This window comes from Pseudonaja textilis, chromosome 1 (genome assembly GCF_049901715.1).
Source record: "Pseudonaja textilis isolate UNSWEBS1 chromosome 1, rPseTex1.2, whole genome shotgun sequence".
NCBI classification, from domain to species: domain Eukaryota; kingdom Metazoa; phylum Chordata; class Lepidosauria; order Squamata; family Elapidae; genus Pseudonaja; species Pseudonaja textilis.
In genome coordinates, this window is record NC_141990.1 from 293,465,075 (window position 1) to 293,486,004 (window position 20,930).

Below are 20,930 nucleotides of genomic sequence, written 5' to 3' on the forward strand. Positions count from 1 at the left end.
TAAGCTGTGATTAGCCCAAAGAGTTTAGGGTCTGATTATCAGAGGGGTTGCTGCTTTTTCTGAACAATTTTCTGACTATTACAATCAATAAAAATAGCTCTTGATGTCAGAAAGGTTGAAGGATTTAAAAAATAATATTCACCAGGCCAATAGAAATAATTTAACTCAAACTCTCCCAACATTCACAAAGGCAAAAGCAAATTTTCATAATCAAGGATAAAACAATTAAGCATTTTAAAACCACTTCTGCAGCTGTTAGTGACACAAATGCTATGAAATCACAGAGACCAATCTCCTAGTTTGATTGCAGTATTATTTCATACCCACTTTAAAAAGTACCTCAATTATTAACGTTGACAAGTCTGAATCTCAGGGAAGAATCTCAATGATTCTGAATAATATATAATTTTATTAAGACCCAGAAATATGTAAGTATATCAAGAGTTTCAGCCTTGGAGAGACCCCCGTATGTAATACCTGAGCTGCCGTAGATTGGAGAGATGGGGCTGCTTCTCCTGGATTAGTTCCCACAGGCGCCCTGGGGTTGCGATGACAATCTCTGGCTTCTTCTTCAGCATCCTCTGCTGCTTTTGAGGAGCCATTCCTCCAACAAGAACGGCTGTTTTAATATCTGAAGCAAAGAAATGAACATTTAAAGGTACGAATCACTGCTCTTGCTATGTTATATTCAACTTCAGGGTATTCCTAGAAGAGGAATGACGGCATTTACTTTGTGAGAAGACCTTGTGTGATGGACAAGTAACTTTCTTGCAGCCAGTTCAGTGTCTGAAGGATATGGGGCACTTCACTGGGAATGTCACCTTGTCTTTTGCAAAAGCTTTAAGTAACCTTAACTTCCACATGATGGAAAAAAATCAAGCTCTCCTCACCATACAACTGAAATTAGGGGATTCTGTGTCAATCTATATTACTTTGCTGTTAAACCAAAATTCCTTTGTCATAGTTTGACTATTGATCTCTTCTAAATAGATCTTTCTAGAAAACATTTTGGGTTTTACCTGTGTAAACTTGGTAAACTCACTTTTTACCTCTAAATAATGACTGTTTAAGAAAATCTCCACATAGGGCCGTAGAAAGTCAGCTTGTAATTTCCCCCATTGACAAAGCTGATTATTTATCCCTACTTTTTGCTTCCTTATTCTGAACCATTTAGCAATTCATGAAAATTCATCTAATCCCATGGTCATTTAAATTATTCAAGAGCCTTTGATGAAGAATGTCAATAGTTTTTTGAAATATCTATGTATACAACATTGAGAGTCACTTCTGACTCTCAGAAGTGGATAGCCCAATGCGTGTGATAAAAAAGTAAATAAACATTGTTCCACTCATGTCCATGTTGGTATCTTCAATAAAAATGAGGAAGATAAGCTCTACTTTTGCAGAATCTATGCTGATTGTTAATCTATATGTTATGTTAACTTATCTAAACATTCAATAAAAAACTACAATATGATATGCATGTTTAAAAGATTGTCAGAAAGTGTGAACTCTTCTCAAGTCATTTAGATCATCATCGATCAGAGTTGAAAAATATGGCACTGTGAATTTACTGCTGCATGTTTCTGAATATGAGATTAAAAACATATACAGGTGAAGCTCAAAAAATTAGAATATCGTGCAAAAGTTCATTTATTTCAGTAATGCAATTTAAAAGGTGAAACTAATATATGAGATAGACTCATTACATGCAAAGCAAGATAGTTCAAGCCGTGATTTGTCATATTTGCGATGATTATGGCTTACAGCTCATGAAAACCCCAAATCCACAATCACAGAACATTAGAATATTACATGCAATCAATAAAACAAGGATTGTACATAGAACAATATTGGACCTCTGAAAAGTATAAGCATGCATATGTACTCAGTACTTGGTTTGGGTCCCTTTTGCAGCAAATACTGCCTCAATGCGGCGTGGCATGGAAGCTATCAGCCTGTGGCACTGCTGAGGTGTTATGGAAGACCAGGATGCTTCAATAGCTGCCTTCAGCTCTTCTGTATTGTTCGGTCTCAAGTCTCTCAGCTTTCTCTTGGCAATGCCCCATAGATTCTCTATGGGGCTCAGGTCAGGCGAGTTTGCTGGCCAAACAAACACAGTAATCCCACGGTCATTGAACCAGGTTTTGGTGCTTTTGGCAGTGTGGGCAGGTGCCAAGTCCTGCTGGAAATTGAAGTCAGCATCCCCATAAAGGTCGTCTGTGGAAGGAAGCATGAAGTGCTCCAAAATCTCCTGGTAGACGGCTGTGTTGACCCTGGACTTAATGAAGCACAGTGGACCAACACCAGCAGATGACATGGCTCCCCAAATCAACACAGACTGTGGAAACTTGTCACTGGACTTCAAGCATCTTGCAGTGTGTGCCTCTCCATTCTTCCTCCAGACTCTGGGTCCTTGGTTTCCAAATGAGATGCAAAAGTTGCTCTCACCAGAAAAGAGGACTTTGGACCACTGAGCAACAGAGCAGTTCTGTTTTTCTTTAGCCCAGGTAAGACGCTTCTGACGTTGTTTGTTGTTCAGGAGCACCTTGACAAGAGGAATACAACATTTGAAGCCCATGTCCAGGATGCGTCTGTGTGTGGTGGCTCTTGATACACTGACTCCAGCCTCAGTCCACTCCTTGTGAAAGTCCCCAACACTTTTGAATGGCCTTTTCCTGTCAATCCTCTCCAGGCTGCAGTCATCCCTGCTGCTTGTGTACCTTTTTCTTCCACACTTTTCCCTTCCACATAACTTTCTATTAATGTGCTTTGATACAACACTTTGGGAACATCCAACTTACCTTTTGAGGCTCTCCCTCCTTATGGAGGGTGTCAATGATGGTCTTCTGCACAACTGTCAGGTCAGCAGTCTTTCCCATGATTGTGATTCCTATTGAACCTGACTGAGAGGCCATTTAAAGGCTCAGGAACCCTTTGCAGGTGTTATGGCTTAATTAGCTGATTAGAGTGGGACACTTTGAGCCTAAAATATTGTACCTTTTCACAATATTCTAATTTTCTGGGATTGTGGATTTGGGGTTTTCATGAGTTGTAAGCCATAATCATCTCAATTATGACAAATCACAGCTTGAACTTTGCTTTGCATGTAAAGAGTCTATCTCATATATTAGGTTCACCTTTTAAGTTGCATTACTGAAATAAATGAACTTCTGCGTGATATTCTAATTTTTCGACTTTCACCTGTACTATTTCATGGAGTAACACAAGAGGTTTTAGATACTGCATTAACAGGCAGAACTATTTATAGGGATTGCCACTAGCATTCCCTTGCAAATAATTCTAAATATACTGCTCATAAATAAATCAAGGAGATAATAGTTCAATTGTAGGCCAGGGTGCTTTGCATGCCGACTTGTAGGCAATTATGGACTAGTTGGAAAAATACTCTGACCTGGCATGACAGTTACCTATGTTCCTCCCTGATTTAACAAGGAAACTACTATATTCTACTCTACTTTGCCATAGTAATACTCTACTATATTCTATCATAGGAAAAAAGAAGCACAAAGACCTATTAACAAATCTTAACAGGTAATCAAAAATAGAAATAAACTGAAAAGCCATATAAACCAAACTCCCGTCAATGCAGAAAATATACTCAACTATGTCCAATAACTGCTCATCCAACTTCAGTTTAAAATTTCTCACAAAGAGAGGATGCCACATCTGGAAGCAAACACAGTTTGCAGTGCCAGAAAGTTCCTCCTGGCACTTAAATTGACTTTCTTCTAATTTAAATCCATTCGTTTACATTCTGTCTTTAAGAGCAGCAACAAAAAAACCTAATCTGTTTCATTACTTGTGAATGGGTTTCATACCGAATGTAGATTGCCTTCATATCTCAATAAATTCATGAATAAGTTAATAACAATCTTCTGTGTTCTGAAAAGGCTTTGGTTTTTGCTAGTCAGGGTCAGGAAGAGAAGCCAGCAAGATAGTACTGTATCAGCTAATATTGAAAGCTTTAGTTTGCTGTATTTCCAAACAGTGCAAGCTGACCAAATTCTAAGCATATGTTTACAGAAAAAATGAAAAATAGATATTTTTTTTAAAACACCACCTTCTCATAAAGCTGGAACTGCATTCCGTATTATATTCTATACTTTTCCTGGATGGAAGGGAAAAGGAGTTCTGCAAAAAAATTAAATATTAGGATAGGAAACCTGAAACACAATGCAAAACTAGGAAGAGACGTACCTGTGAACTTGGCCACTGCATCAATATGATGCTTTACTTGGACAGCCAGTTCCCTTGTAGGAGTCAAGACCAATCCCAGAAGAGGATTACTTTTATCTTTAACAGTATTCTGTTTTGGGGAACCCACATCAAATCCTGAATCCTGCAATAATTCCATGGAGTTTACTGCCACAGACTCACTGTCATCATCAGGAGCATTAGTTTCATCCGTATCTGAACTTAGTATCATTTCTTCACTTGTGTGCTGCTTTGCCATTTCATCTTCACTATCCACTGTTTCTTCAAACGTGCTGCTTGTCATGTTTTTTGAGCTGTACCGCTGTAGAATGGAATGGATCATCGGAATGGCAAAAGCAAGAGTCTTTCCACTCCCTAAAACACACACAAACACCAATGTTAGGACATACGGGAAGCCAAAGTTATGCCAGTACATAAATTGTCCCTCTGAACCACAATTGCTACTACACAATTCACCCAAGGGATCTTTCTGATTTTTTTTTTAGTTATTGAAGACATTATAGGAAGGAAGGACCCACTTTTGAGTGACCAATGACCAGTCTGTGAGATGCCATGTTTTGGGGGCTGTGCTCAAAATGTAGATGAAGCCAGGAAAAGAACAAGATGTAAAATAATATTTAATTCATTAAATATATTAAGTACATGTCAGTTGTTGAATAATGGGCCATTCAATTATTTCTATCAAGGTTAAAAAGGCTTGAATGAATAATCCTTTTTTTTTAAAAAAAAACACAAGCTCCTGTAGATCCCTGGGCTGTGAAAGGCAACATGAATGAAAGGAGACTATTAATTTTACTTAAGCCTATTAATTTCACTTAAATGACATCTTATCAGGCACAGCCAGAAATAGAATAGTATCAGTTTGATTAGTTTGTATTGATTGGTAATTAATATTTCAGAATTTTAGAAACTTCCTTTTGATCAATAATGAAGCATATCAGAGGAACTATCTTGCATTCTGAGGATGTGTCAGCACTTTCCATGTAAGCCACCCAAAAAAATATTACTGTTTTTTTTGTTACAGGACCAGTATGTGCCAAAGCAGCAAAAACAATTGCACTGTATAAACATGCTAACAACAGATAGAATTGTTCACAAAAACAAAACAGAAACAGTTTTTGTTCCCAAGCAACCCAGATTTTGTTCCGAGGGCTAAATTCTGTTACTTGAATAAGGTTACACACTTGTACCTATTTTGCCAGCGATGGAAATCAATGCCCTGCAGTCCTTACCACTGATTTCAACCTCTCCAGTTTCTCCAGACCCTGTTCGAATATTTTTACTACATTCCCAAACAAAAAAGGAATGAGTCTTCACATTTTTGCTGTGCATTTGTCAATTCACCAAATACAAAACCTAGAACAGTAGAATAGAGTACATACAAAAAACAGTATTTTTATTATTTGTATTTCCATGTTTTATGGTATGGAGGCATACCTGTTTCAGCAGCACCAAGGATATCCATGCTATCTCGAATGGCAGATGGTAGAGTTAGTGCTTGGATGGGAGTTGGGGTACTGAACCCCAATTCGCTCAATGCCGAAAGGACAGGCTTAGGAACAAAGAGGCTCTTCCATGCAGAAACATCCATTTTGTGATCTGATTTTGTTGATAAGACTTTGGCTGCCCAATTATTAGCTTTTTTGGAAGCTCCAGCTGGTTCAAGAACATTTTGGGGAGAACATGATTTCTTCTTTTTCCCCCTGTTCTTTTTCTTTGCAGGTTTTCTTTCCAGGCTTGTCACTTCCGTTGGCTCATAATCATATCGCTCATACTTAACAAGGGCTTTTTTGCAACTGGCATCCTGTTCAATTACTTTTTCTTCTACTTCAAGTTCCTCCTTCTTCCTTTCTCCATGTTCTAAATTTTTCCTCTTTTTTCTCTTTTTGGGGGGAGTGGTGGGACATACTTTTTCAAGCTCTACATCATCAAATTTTCTTTTTGTAGATTTTTCTTCTCCCTCTTTCAAGGAAGAGACCAGTTGGTAATTGGTAAGCTCTTCAAAACATATTATGCCTCCAAGCTCTTCATCTGCAAAGAGATTTGGGTCGATCTCAATGGGTTTCCACTGCCCTGTAACTTTGATGCCTTTTTGTTTTGATTTAGATGATGTTTTAAACTTGTTTCTTTTCAGCTTCATAATGGACCTTTAAACAAAGGAAGAGAAATACTGAAAGTAAGGCTAGGAGTTTATAATCGAGCCAGACAGCTAAAGATGATTGAATTACTACCCCATCAATATGGAATTTTCACTCAAGATTGTTTAGCCTACAGTATCTCTCAGACTGCCACATCTCAATCTGTCACAAATTACTCAACATGGCAAGGCTAGATAAGAATATTTACTACATGTTAAGATGAAACTAGTAAGCTAAACTGCTTTCTATCAATAAGGAAACTCTCTTTGTACTCACAATAACTAATTATTAATTGTAACAGATATTTAGATTTTTTGCTTTTCAGTTTTGGAGCTATGTAACTGTTGGTTGCAGCCAGCATTTCTGCCTTAAGAAATTCAATCTTCCTATATAATCACAACACTTTCTCATTTAAGAGTGTTCCTTACTAAAGGATTAGTTTAAAAGCAATGAATTAAAATTACTCACTAGTAACATCTAGTCTATTTCTCCTTCTATATTTTTCCTTTAAGACATAAAACCTTTTTTTTCTGCGGAGAAGTTTTATGTGTCCTCTGAAACTCTTGTACTCATGCTGGGATCAGATAAGGAATGACAACGCTGGAAAAATATACACAGATGGCAGCTTTGATTAAAATTTATCTTAGCTATGCAGTATGATTTGTCTTAATTAAGCAATTCATGTTTTCAGTTATAAAAGCAGGGCTAAATATGATGAAATTGAAATACAAATATTCATTTTGCTAGTTATTTGGGAAAAGGTAGCAAAACCTGAGTTCTTTTCTTAGGTTTCCGTAATAGGAGACACTTTAAAACTCACAAGCTTAAAAATAGAACTCATTTTTCTGGTTAACTATTTAGTGTGATTGTTTAGCAACCTTCAGACTCTTTTCCTGCCTAGATACAAAACTGCCATCTGAATACATGTTAGAAGTTGATGTGTTGAATAAGCCATAGATGCACCTTGTTCATTATTGTTTTCTCCAGATTACAAATTTATGTGTAATCCCTCACATCGTTCTTTACCATTGGGTATGCCCAATGAGAATTTCAGTTTTTCCATTTCTGCATGAACCCAAGTAAAGAGAGGAGTTTGTCAGCTCTATTTTAAAATACCTTGATTTGAACTGAGGATTTTCTACATGCAACCTATGGTCCTCCCTTATAATAACTGTTATCCTCTTAGTTAAATGAAATTTCTAGATACATAGATGCTGGGATCATGTAAAAACTTAATGGTTTTAAGCTATTTTTGAGCTCCTCAATGACATTTCAATAGCCATTATTAAAAACAGAATATTAGATGTGTGGTCTGGTACAACCAAGTACAGATATTCCTTGACTTAAAACGTAACTCAAATATATTTATAATACGTGCCTACATATAGTACAGCCTTCAACACTCCAGTACTGTGGATAGAAGTGCCAATCTGTATTTAAAGTAGTTGATGAAAGAAAGATTGCAAACTAGTCTTTTTTTCCCCTATTTTAACTTTAGTGTCAACGCTTAAAGAGAATAATGTTATGTAAGGCACCAATCTAGAAACTGGGAGATTGATTCCTAGTGCTGCCTTAGGCATGAAGCTAGCCAGTTGGGTGACCTTGGCTTATTATTCCTTCTTAGTCTTAGAAAGGAGGCAATGGCAAACTATTTCCCAAAAATCTTGCCAAGAAGAATGCAAGAAGGCCAGGCAGTTCCCAGCAGTCAGTACTGACTTGAAGGCAACAACAACAAAAAATTCTAGAGCCAATCTGGTGCAGTGATTAAGACATCAGGCTAGAAACCCAGAGACCATGAGTTCTGATCTTACCTTAGCCATGAAAGCCAGCTGGGTCACTTTGGGCCAGTCACTTTTTCTTAGCCCAACCCACCTCACAGGGTTGTTGTTGTAGGGCAGAAGAGGAAGAGGAAGATAAATTGGATATGATCACCCCCCCTTGAGTTATTTGTAAAAATAATAAAGTTAGCAAAGGAATAAATAAATATCAAGAGATCATGAGTTCTAGTCCTGCCTTAAGCAAAACATCAGTTGGGTGAACTTCACTCACTCTCAGCCTTAAGAAGCAGGCCATGACAGACCACTTCTAAAATCTTTCCAAGGAAACTGCAGAGACTTGCCCAGGTAGTTGCTAGGATAGGAGTCAATACATACATGCAGGCACACCTACACAGAGAAATCCTTAATGCAGGCTAGGCAATCTACAAGATGAAGAGCTATGTGCAATCATAAGGCACTTAAGAGTTGAATAGCTAATGAGGCATAAAAATACTTGAAATATATAGATAAATAAATAATACCCCAGAACATTGTTTGTCTGTGCAATTGTGAGTTTCAAATTTTAATAGCGGGATGTCTCCAAATCAGCGGCACATTGTTTGCCAATTTGAAATGCTAAATACAGAAACCATAGTATCAATTCTAAAACAGACTTACCACAAGATTTTTTTTTCCATAAAGACAATCTCTCTCCCAGGACAGGAGAAATTAAAAAACAAATCTAGATTTTATTTTGTATCACTATTCTTCAACAATAATCCTTGTCAGTAAAACTTTGCAGATCACTTCTCCAAATCAAATGATGTCACAATGCTAATATTAAATGTCAAACATGTAAACTGAAGAGAGTCACAAAACAACCAGAGAAACAAGAATCTAATGGGTCTTTCCTCTTCCAAGAAAATATACATACAGGTCATCCTCAACTTTTGATCACAATTGAGCCCAAAATTTCTGTTGCTAAGTAAGGCAGTTCTTAAGTGAATTTTGCCCCATTTTATGCCACAGTTGTGGAATGAATCACTACAGTTAAGTGGATCACATGATCCCAGGATTCTCATCTGTCATAAATTCATGCCGGTTGCTACCTGTCTGAATTTTGATCATATGACCATGGGGATGCTGCAGTAATTGTAGGTGTGAAAACTGGTCATAAGTTACTTTTTTCAGTGCTGTTGTAACTGTAAGTTCAAACAGTCATTAAACAAACAGTTGTAAGTCAAGGACTACCTGTACATATTATGAGCAGAAATTATAGTTTATCTTTAACAATACTGAAAGTCCATTTTTTAAAAACATAATAACTACTGGAGCTTTATTGTTACTAATTCGTTTAGGAAGAAGAAAAAATCTGTCCTAGGAATACTCCTACTTCAACAGGCCTCAATATGGCCTTCATATGCCTATGCTGTCTTCTTTGTTTTTGAACATTTGGTTCTGCATATTTTGTTCTGTACAGCATTCTCAATTTTGGTCTCAGCTGTAGATTTTTAATTGCAGGCATTATTCACATGCAACTTATATAATTACTGGCAACTGTACCCTGGACTAAAGATTTAAAAATTGGTGGTAAGCGACTTCTGGTTTGAGCTTCTTCGGTGACAGACGGAAACCTTGCTTTTTGAGGCTTCGATCTGTGCTCGCCGCTGGAGCGCCCCGAGCCGGCTGGTTTCGGGGCTAAGCCACCCCGTAGAGGTGGTGAAGAAGGGGGAGACTGCCTGCAGGGTTGAGGAGAGCCACATCTCTCCTCCCCAGCTGGCCGTTACTCCCTTTCCCAAAGGCGGTTGTAGCGGTGGTCAAAAATGGCCACCACAAAGAAGAACTCGACCGGAAAAGAATGTGCAGGAGGAAGATAAGAAGAGAAAGTTTTGGTTGACTGGGTGAAACAGCAAAAGCAGCAAATAAGGTACCCTGGAATTTAAACTATTAAAAAAAACAATAACATTGTTTCCTAAGAAGATTTTTAAGCTGCGAAGGAGAGAGAAAAGGGAAAAGATTTGGGTTTTTTTTTTCTCCTTTTCCTATACTGACAGCTAAGAGACTTAAGCAAGAAATTGGAAAAAAATCCACTTTGACATTAGTAGGCATTTAATGCTGAAAATAAAAAGTCAAAGGGATAATAAAGATTTCTGGATAATCAAAAGCTTTTGAAAACAGGAAAGGAGAGAAAAAGAATAAAAGGGCAGGATCTGGAAGGGAGGAGACTGCCTGGAATTAAAAAGAACTTACAGCAAAATCTCAACAAGACTTCCAAAAGATACATTTCAACTGAAATATTGCAACAAAAACCCCAGGAAGAGAAAGTGGAAAATGAAATAAGAAGAAATAACTTGGGACTATTTGGATTACTTGATGATTTCTCAATTTTTGGTTATTGTATTTGAATGACTAAAATCAATTGGGTGGTTGTTTAAAAGTGTTTAAAATGGCTCCACTTTTAGAAGAACTGAAAATGGAACTTAAAAAGTACAAAAAAGATGCACAAGAAGGGAGAGGTTCTTTTGGCTTCATATTTCAGTTTTTAGAAATGGAGATTTGGAATTATGAGAAACAACAAGAAATGCCTGCAGAACAAGAAGATTGCGACAAAGAAGAAGCCATCTTTAATGAACAAGTAATCTTAGGTGGGGGAAAAAAAGGAAAGGGGGGAAAGAGAATGGAAAGTTTAAGATTGGGAAAAACAACTCCCCCCCAAAATAGAATGAAAAATAAGTATAAAATCAGAAAGCAATAGAAGAGGGAAATGCAGAAGAGAAAATTAGAAGTAGAAAGACAAGGGGGTAAAAAGGAGAGGGAAGAAAGAAAGGAAAAGAAGTTATAAAGGACAGAAACAAAATATAGAGAAACAGGGCCTATTTAGAGATAATGGGTGAAAATTTAATGGAAAAAGGGATTCTGCAAAGGTACATAAGATAGTATTGTTATATTAGAAACAGAAATAATTTTAGAAAATATGAAACAATGTATTATTAAAATGTTTGATAAAATAGCTATCGTAATTAAGTGGAATGCTTGTCAATAAATAAATGTAACAAAATGAATATTTAATGATTTACAAAAATATGTGAAGAGAAATAAGGGAAAAATTAATTATGAAGATTATATGTGTCTTTAAGGAAGTATGATATTTAATTGAAAAGAAGTGTTAAAGATGTTAAGATTTTAATGATTATTAATGATTAGAACTGAATTGGAATGGAATGAGGGTTTATAATTACATATATGTATAATCTTTTTTAAAAAAAAGAATATAGGGTGTATTATAAGAATGTACCAAGCAGAATTCGATTGGAAGTTATGTATTATGTATTATATTACAGGTCATAACCTTAAGGTATATATTGAAGTTTAAATAAGAGTTGAATGGATGTAATTAAAAGATATAAAGGTGTCATACTCCAATTAGTAATTACAGGAGAAAATTTGTTTAATGAGAAAAGATATTATGAAATTGAAACAGAACAGACAAGAGTATAAATATAATGATTTGAATTAAGATGAGATGAGATAATCAAAATAAAATTGAGAAAATTAAAAGAGGGGAAAAACTATATAGAAAATGTAGAATAGTATAAGATATGGAATAGAACACAAAAAGGAGCATGAAACTGAGTTTTGTGTCTGTATAAAGAAGTTCAACCCGGGACCATGCTATTTTCAAAAAAGATGTTTTACTTGTATTTTGTATGTGTGAAAAGCCAAATAAAACTTTATTAAAAAAAATTGGTGGTAAGCAATGAACTAAGATTAAAAAAATAGAAATACTTTTAAAGCATATATATTAATTACACAGATAGAAGTGGGAAGAAATATGTTTGGAATATATTCCCTTATAAAAGGGATTCAGTGACAGGTTTAACTATACCAGTATAATAAATACCATCAAATATTAGTGAAAATTAAGGGATTCATAACAACATGACAATATTAATTTTATAACTAGATAAGGTAACCATTTAGATTGTTGAAACTGTAAAACTGGATGCCAAACCATAATTTGCCTAACTACAGTTTACTGAATGCATAACTGGCTAACTCCACCGAACTAAGCCATAAACCAAAATGAGTAGTTATATATCTTATCTATTCTATTAGTACATGTGTATTCTTAATTTTTAATATATTATTCATTTTCATTTTCATTCTGCCTCTTCTCCCCAAAACACCCAATATCACGCATTGCCACTTCCAACTTTATTTTCACAACATCATTCTAAGAAGATGGTGTACCAACAGAAGAAGATGGTTATCCCAACATTTATTAAACATCATGGCTGAGTGAAGGTCTCCTACACTGATAATGTCCTCGTCAGGAAGTGGCTTTTAACATTTGAGATTGCTGTGTTCTTAATTGCCTGCAGTTACATGTTATAAATAAAAGAAACTCTTTTAACATTTGAAAATTAAGGTGATAGGTCTTACTCTTGCCACTGCAAACAATTAAACTTATCCTGATTTTTTTTTAAAGTTATGCTTTTTGGGAATATATCAATATCCTCTCCTGACTAACTCACCAATCCTAACTATACCCTTTAGATATTTTATAACTTCAAAGTTCTATTGTAAAAATTTAATTTACTTTAGTCCAGGATTCATTTGTCACAATAATAATAAAAAAAATGCTGGAGTCCTCAGAAGTAGGAGGTGGAGGCACATCCTTCCTCTCCCGTGCTTCCTTGAAACTGATAAAAATTAAATGATAGCCTTTTATCAACCTTTCCCTCCCATTATTAGACTTATCCAATTTTATTTTAAAACCATCCATAGTAGTGGATGTTACTGATTGCATGGTACCGCACATATTGTGAAAAGAAATCCTTTCTTTTTGCCTGTTCTAATTATCTCCCAATCAGTTTTAGAGGGTTTTTACCATTCCAGAGAGGGAGACAAATTTCTCCCCGTCCATTTTCTTCATGTCACGCAGAGTTTTATAAATATCAAATAGAATAACACCCCCTCCAAACCCCAGTTATCATTTTGTTCACCTATAAATCTCCCTGGGTGATTTTGAGCCAGTTACAATACTAACTGCCTAACTTCCGAAAATGCCTACTGATAGGATAGTATACGAGATTGGCGTTCATAAAGCAAAGCGTGAATTCCATCCCGAAGTTTCTAAAAGGTCGGTATTTAAGTAGAAATACATATGTTTAGGGATGAAGCCTTACAAGGCGGCTTCATGACACGTAGAAAACAGCTTTAGTAACATGAATCTAAAAGGGGAAAAGTAGGACGATTCTATTACTGTATCCGCCGCCACCCGTCACATTTGTAACTGCTTTTTTTTCTTATCCTTTCAACTACCTCTGATCGGATAACAACCCTCTCCCCCGTTTTCCTTTACCCGTTCAGAAGGTACTTCAGATCGTTTACGGACCTAAAAGCCGCTCAAAACGCATTTACACCATCCGAAAAACTCTCTTATCATAACCACTGCCGAACTCTCCAGCGATGCTTCCCGGAAACTATACCACGTGGAGGCTTTTCGGGAGCGTCCATGACAAACTGACGTCATCATCCGGCGCCCACAGATACCAAAGCCTGATTAAAAGAGATGGTCGTTTCTTTTGCAATAAAGGCTGCAGCGTTTTTTTAAAAATTATTATCGTTATCGTCATCATCACCATCATTACTATTATTATTCCCACCGATTACCACCTGCATTGGTAATATGAACGATTAATGAGAGATTCGCTGATTTTAAATGAGAAGCAAGGAAAAATCTGAGTTGGATGAGTGTGTCTTTTTTTTTAATTTTACAGCGCTTATATCTACTATTAACACGCGATGGATGTTATGGCCAAAGCAGAAATGGCTGAGATTTTTCGCTGAGGTTAATTTGTATTTGCAGCTGCATGGGAAAAAAATTGGGGCAAGTAATCAGATGTTTTCCCCACACATCCCTTTACTGTACTACTACATGGAGGAAAATTAGACATGATCGGTTGATGGCTACTAGTTGTGATAACTATATTGACTGTTCACGTGACTAGGGCCTATATCTAAGCTAAAACAATTAAAATGACCAGTAGATGAAAGTGAGATTTTTACTAGCATCTTTTGTCCATCTGGATATTTGCATGTTCATAATTGAATTAAGAATAGTTTATGCTTTTAATCTGATGTTAGGTGGTTAGCTAACATAGGCTAATATCTAAAAGATTATTATGAAGGAGCATCTGGAAATCCTTGAGCAAGAAGACAGAAAAGTTCTTTTCAACTAGTAAAACCAGAATTAGTTCCAACTGCAATTCAGATAACAAACTCCTTGTAAAATGTTAAACTGTAGATAACTACAATATAATAAGACCAAGATAAGATCTTAGCAATAGTCTGTTTGATTTTGTAGTGAAATTATGAATTTAATGGATTAAATTTCATAAATAGAGTTGTGGACTCAAATTTATGTGATTATCATGGGACACAAAACATCCCAAAATATAACAAGCAAAAGAAGTTAAAATACTTTCTAATACTTTTTAAGTTTATTTTCTTGATTAGCCATATCCTGTTCATATGTTGCTAAGAGTTGTAGAAAGGACTCCTATAGAAGCAGTGGCAAACTAAAGACAGCTCTTTAAGAAGTGGAGTTGGCAACTATGGTGGAAAAGAATCAGCTGCTTGGACTCCTCTTGGGATAAAGGAGCACTTGTGACTGTTCACAGGGCTCCATGTAGATTATGACTATGAGAAGACAGTACATTTAGCAATCTCTCTCAGGTTTCAGAGCTCTGGGAGCCAGAAGAATCAGCTTTGGTAAAGCTGCAGTTTGGAGCTTTCAAAGGCACACTGGATTTGTCTGCTTCATTTCTTATCACTTTAACTGGAAATGGCTCGCACAGATAGCCCTCAACTTATATACACAATTGGGACTGAGATCTATCACTGAGCAAAGAGGTTGTTATGTTGAGTACCCACAACTTCTTTGCTCAACAACCACAATCCTGGCACTCCCTTTTGTGTTCATTAAGTAATTATATGGGTTGTTAAATGGATGGGGCCCTAGGTAAGTAGCATGGAGTGCCTCAGGAGAGTGAGGGAGACTCTGAGAGGCTCAACTTAGGAGCTGAAAAATCTGCTGAAATCTTTGCAGGTTTTATAGTCTGAACAAAGAGAGAGACTCAGGTTTGGCTGCACCAGGTCCTCCATCCTCCTGAGATATCTCGTATTTTTTTTTCTTACTGCATTGGCTCTCTGTTTAGGAGCTAAAAATCCTCCCTGCCAGAATTCAATTAAGTTTTTCAACCCCTGAGCACAGAGAAAGTTATCTGCAGCCTACACCAGACTTCCCCCACCTGCCTGAGGCACCCCACTTATCATGAATTCTTCTTTCTTTAGTATTTCAGCCCCATTTGTGCAATCTACTGCTATGGACTCTATTTATTTTTTATATATTTATTAATTTTGTCAAAAGCTTACAATAGAAACAAAAATAAACATAAGTTTAAATATAAGAAATAGGAACTAATAATTGGAGACAATAGACAGGGATGGTAGGCACGATTGTGCGCTTATGCACGCCTCTTACAGATCTCTTAGGAATGGGGTGAGGTCAGTAGAGGTTAGTCTGAGGATAAAGGAGTGGGGGTTTGAGCAGGTGACAACAGAATCAGGTAGTGAGTTCCAGACATTGACCACTCTGTTGCTGAAATTGTATTTCCTGCAATCAAGTTTGAAGTAGTTTACATTAAGTTTATACCTTATTTCTGTTGTGTGCTCTTGTGTTGTTGAGATTTTTCTTACCAATGTGTAGGACAGACCATTTGTTAGTCGAGATTTGGAGTTTCCAATCTTTAGACCATTCAGACACATAATCAAGGTCTTTTTGAAGGACGGTAGCATTGACGGTGGTGTTGAATACATCATCAGCGAAGAGGACGCAGTTGCTAATAAGGTGATCACAAAGGTCATTTATATAGACTGTACTTATAGTCGGATGCAGTTACTAAAATGCCCTTTTCAGCTCAACTATACTAGGCAGAAAGTGAATGTCTGCCTTCCATTTACACTCAATCATCCTAAAATAAAACTTTTGGTAACAACACCTAGTTTGAATTATTCAAAGGTTACACACTGCAGCGCATATCATTTCTCCTTTACATTTTTGCAATTCTGGCCCAGCAAGTCAGTGTTCTTAATGCAGTTATCAATATGAATTTAAATGCTACCTCAAGTGGTTTTCTTTACTTATTCTTTGCTGTATTACTTATTCTTTGCTCCATTTTTTTTAATTGAGAGAAATACTTTGTTTGGAGGGGATGTTCAAAATGGATATTGGTGGCAAGTGCACTGTAAGGAGACAAAGCATGTAATTTTCTCTTCTGTGATTGAAGGCTTTTGAGAGAGCATCTTGGCAAAGAAAAGATGATGGTGGTTTTTGAATTATGTATGAAGACAGACAGATGGCTGAAACAGCTTCTCTTACAATGTGACACACAGGCAAAGACTGCAAACAAGAGATTTTTGGCAAAGGGAAGGAGGGGCCAGAATTACTGCAATAATAAAGTTGATTATTTCTTTTGTCATATTAAATGGCTGTCCATCTCAGACATGTGACTCTGGGTGGTGTACAACAAAGTTAAAAACAATGCAGTGTGTACAAAAACAATTATTTTTATTAAAAATGAAGAATTGGAAAAGGCACAAAACAAAAAATATACATTGAATGAAGAGCATGTATCAATGACATTGGAACCATCTCATTATTTCACCAATTCCCTAGGAACTTCAGGCCTAATGACACCACCAGGTCTTAAGGGGCCTCTAGAAAATTAAAAGGAATGAGGCCACCTCCGAGAGAATAATGTTCCATAAAGCCAGGGCAACAGCAGAAAAAGCTGATCACCTTGGACCTGCAAAGTGAAGCTCCCTAACTGACAGGACTCATAATATATTTTCTGCGAGATCTGGCAGATGTAAGCAGATGCGGAGACAGTCCCTCAAATAACCAGTTCCTTTGCTACATAGGGCTTTAAAGGCCAAATCAGCACCTTGAATTGGATCCAAAAAAAGACGTAACCAAGTGTTAGGGATACACCCTAGCAGGATCTGCAGGGCAGTCAGGCAGGCAGGCAAAATATGTGAGATAAACGTTTTCGTAGCTTACACTCAGTAATACAGATACACAGTGCTAATTAAATAGTTTATTATTCCAGTTAGATTTATAGCATAGTCAAAAACAGTCCATATATCATTCACTAGTTCAGTCCATCCAGGGATTATTCAGTTGCAAATTCCAGTGTCGAAAAAGAGAGGTCGGTAAACTTACAAATATCAGTCCATTGATATATCTCCTTGCAGTAGAGATATGAAGAACTCAAAACTCCTCTCTTCTTTCAGCAAACTCAGCAGTAGGAAAAACACGCAGCTAACAAACCATGCAATCCAGTAATTGTCAGTAATTGCCAGCGACTCGTCAGCAATCAATCTGGTTCTCTTGCTCCCTCTTATGGTGGTTTCACACCACACCCAAAATTACATGCTTTGCAGTTTTAAAGTGACACACACTTAAACTTACAATCATAGTTTATATATATTATTTTACCCAAACTACATTAGGTAACCTATGTTATTCCTAACACCAATGCAGCCTTGGAGCAGAGATGTAACATTCTTTTGGAAACACATGACTACCTGTGCTGCTGCATTCCATAGCATTCTGTACCAGCTGAAGCTTCTACATTCTTTTCAAGAGCAGCACCATGTTGAGCCTATTGCATTAGAATGCATTACAGTAGTCCAATTGAGAGGTGACTGAGTACAGGGCCCTGAATGGGCACAAATTAACACACAATACAAAGTTGAGTAAAAGCCCTCCTAAACACAACTGCTGTTTGCTCTTTGAGCAGGACTTGTGAGTCTAAGTCAAACTCGCGGCAACTTGTTGCCATCACGGGACATTTTGCGATGTTTTTCCCATTTGTGGATCTGGGGTGGGCATGGCCTGTGCATGATGCATCCGGCCTGCAGGCCGCCATTTTGACATCCCTGATCTAAGGAACCAGATTGTATAAAGAGTCTGGGGCATCACTAGAGATGGTAAAGTCCTAGAACTGATTGCCCCAAAGTCACTTAATTTTACAGGGTTCAGTTGAAGCCTGTTCTTAACTTCCAGAGCCCCACAGCATCCATAATATGTCCATATCATCACTTAATTGCCAGGGGCAAAAATGTATAAATAGCGTCAGGAGTATATTGATGATACTTCATCCCTTGACAACAGATGAATTTGACCACTGGACTCATGTAAATTTGAATAAGAGTTTGAGAGCACTGACCCTTGCAGATCCCATACGGTAGGGGCTGAAGATGGGAGCTCTTCCATAGTCACCACCAGCTGGAATTGATCCCAAAGAAAGGTAAACACAGCCTGTTTTTGGCTGGCAGAGTGCTGTAGGAGGCCTGGGAGACTGAAAATGGGCTGCGGGTGTGTGTGTGCATGTGGCCTCATGTGATCCATTTTGGCCGGCAGAGGCACCATGGACTGGTCCTTTGATAGTTCCAGGTTGGTCCTGTGGGCCAGATTTAAGCAGCCCATGGGCTGAATCTGGCCCGTGGACCTTGAGTTTGATCCCCCTGATGTAGAAGAATACCATGGTCAATTATATGGAAAACCACTGAAAAGTCAAATACACTGAGAATGGATATACAACCATCCCACCAACACTAGAGATAATCCAAAAGCATGAGCAATGTGCTTTCTTTTCTATACCTAGGTCTGAATCCTGACTGAAAGGATTCAGATAATTCACTTCATCCAGGGTCCTCTGAAAATAATAATACATCTCAAGTACCTTATCTCATAAGGGAAATTTAGATACTGGATGAAAATTGCCCAGTATAGTGAGGTCCAGTATTGTCTTCTTGAGGAGGGGATGAACCAAGGACTTCTTGTTTCTAGTGAAACAGCCCTTAACTCAAAGAAGAGAATACCACCTCTAAAATCCCCCCACAGCTTAACAAGACAGGAGAAATGTAGATCTGAAGAACAGATGGCTGACTTTAAGGACTTAATTACCAGCAGGCTCATTTGATTCAAACTATTCTCAAATAATTGACAAGAAACCCCAAGTCTCCTCTTTGGACCTACCACATGGCCAGTGTCCCAACTGTGAGTGAATTTGAGCAACTTTGACAGATACTGAACAAATTTTTCTGCACATCCATCCAAGGGGTTTTCTAACCCCGCTGCACCCCATTTATCACATGAAACAGGTCTGCAAAATGGCTATCCAGTGGAGAAGTACTAATTATTTGCTGACTTTGCTGCTATTAAATAGGCCTTAATAGCAGTTCTAACCCATGTCTGGCTGAATTTGTTCTGTGTAGAACACAAGGAACATCCTGGATGCTTCTCTCATTTCATCTGTTTTAACTGCTTCATAAACCATAGGGAGTAGTGGGATCCATAAGGTCATATAGATCCAATCTAAAGCTTCTGCTACCTTATTTCAAGTGGTGACCAAGTGGTGATGAACATGCAGCAGACCAGAAGGAACAATCTGAAATCCATCAAAGTGCATCAGTTGCCAGGGCAGACTAATATAATGGATTTTGCCTCTCTGTAATGGATAGTGGTGCCACAGGATCTTACAGAGATCAGGGCATGATCTGACCATGACACCAAAAACTCCCCCAGGCGGCACCAGCTAGAGGGGGCTCATCACCAAATCGAGGTTCGGATGGATCATCACAATTTGGAACACCTATGTACAGCTCGGACATTGAACCAGCGTCATGTGAGATGGTCCTTATTCTTTGCTTGATTTGATTTCCGGGTGACTTATGTTCTGAGTGGAGGGAATCAACGCGCTGATGCCCTATCTCAGAAGCCAGAGTATACCCGAAGGGAGGATAAAATCTTGCCCCGGACGGTGATTCCGTTGGAGCAGTTTGCAGCCACCAAGGAACCTGTGGACCTTCGAATGAAGATTCAGGAGGCACAGCAGCAGACCCATTTGTGACAGCAGGAGGACACTTTGGGGTGTTCAAAACACTGCACCTCATCTCTAGGACGTTTTGGTGGCCGAGACTTAAACATGATGTGTCGGGATATGTGGCGTCCTGTGGGATTTATCGCCAAGCCAAGTATGCTCCTGGTGCGCTCCCTGGTCTATTGTAGCCCTTGCCCATGCCAGAACAACCATGGGGTGCAGTTTCATTGGATTTCATCATTGAGTTACCACCATCGAATGGCGCCACAACCATTTTGGTGGTGGTGGATAGGTTGACTAAAATGGCCCACTTTATTCCATGTGCGAGTCTTCCATCAGCCAAGATAATGGCTAAATTTTTTATCTCCCATGTTTTCTAGTTGCATGGGTTACCAGACCGCATGGTATCAGATCGGTGGGTACAATTTACAGCACACTTCTGGCAGACCCTACTCGTGAAACTGCAGGTTCAGTCGTGTCTGTCGTCTGCTCATCACCCCCGAAACTGATGGGGGGACAGAGAGAGTGAATGCTATTTTGGAGCAGTACTTCCGCTGTTTCAGCAATACTCAACAAGACAATTGGGTGGAGGTGCTGCCAGTGGCGGAGTTCGCTTATAACAATGCTCAACATTCATCCACCCGTATGTCCCCTTTCTTTGCTAACTATGGGTTTCATCCACAACTTTTCCCTTTAGCCCCATCTGATTCCCCAGTTCCGGCAGTGGATACATTTTTGCAGGAGTTAAAAGCCATGCACCACATGGTCCGCAATCAACTAGAGAGAGACAAGGAAGACTATAAATGGTTTGCAGACTGACATCGTCGCAATGTTCCACCTTT

General features: G+C 38.0%; 1 protein-coding gene across 6 annotated transcripts in view; it reads right to left on the bottom strand.

Annotated features, from left to right (window-relative positions):
• Window positions 1–20,930, bottom strand: part of DDX24 (DEAD-box helicase 24) — a 42,526-nt gene that overhangs the window by 8,678 nt on the left and 12,918 nt on the right. The window contains exons 1-5 of one of the 6 annotated variants that reach the window (XM_026713458.2): window positions 13,500–13,647; window positions 6,846–6,977; window positions 5,677–6,386; window positions 4,222–4,593; window positions 478–631 (exon numbers count right to left, since the gene is read on the bottom strand). In XM_026713458.2, the coding sequence (XP_026569243.1) occupies window positions 478–631; window positions 4,222–4,593; window positions 5,677–6,379 (1,229 nt within the window). In that variant the 5' untranslated portion in view covers window positions 6,380–6,386; window positions 6,846–6,977; window positions 13,500–13,647. Of the gene's footprint in view, window positions 1–477; window positions 632–4,221; window positions 4,594–5,676; window positions 6,387–6,845; window positions 6,978–8,188; window positions 8,479–13,499; window positions 13,676–20,930 lie in introns of those variants that run through there. The other 5 variants (XM_026713467.2, XM_087922138.1, XM_026713450.2 and 2 more) reach the window with 5 other exon arrangements.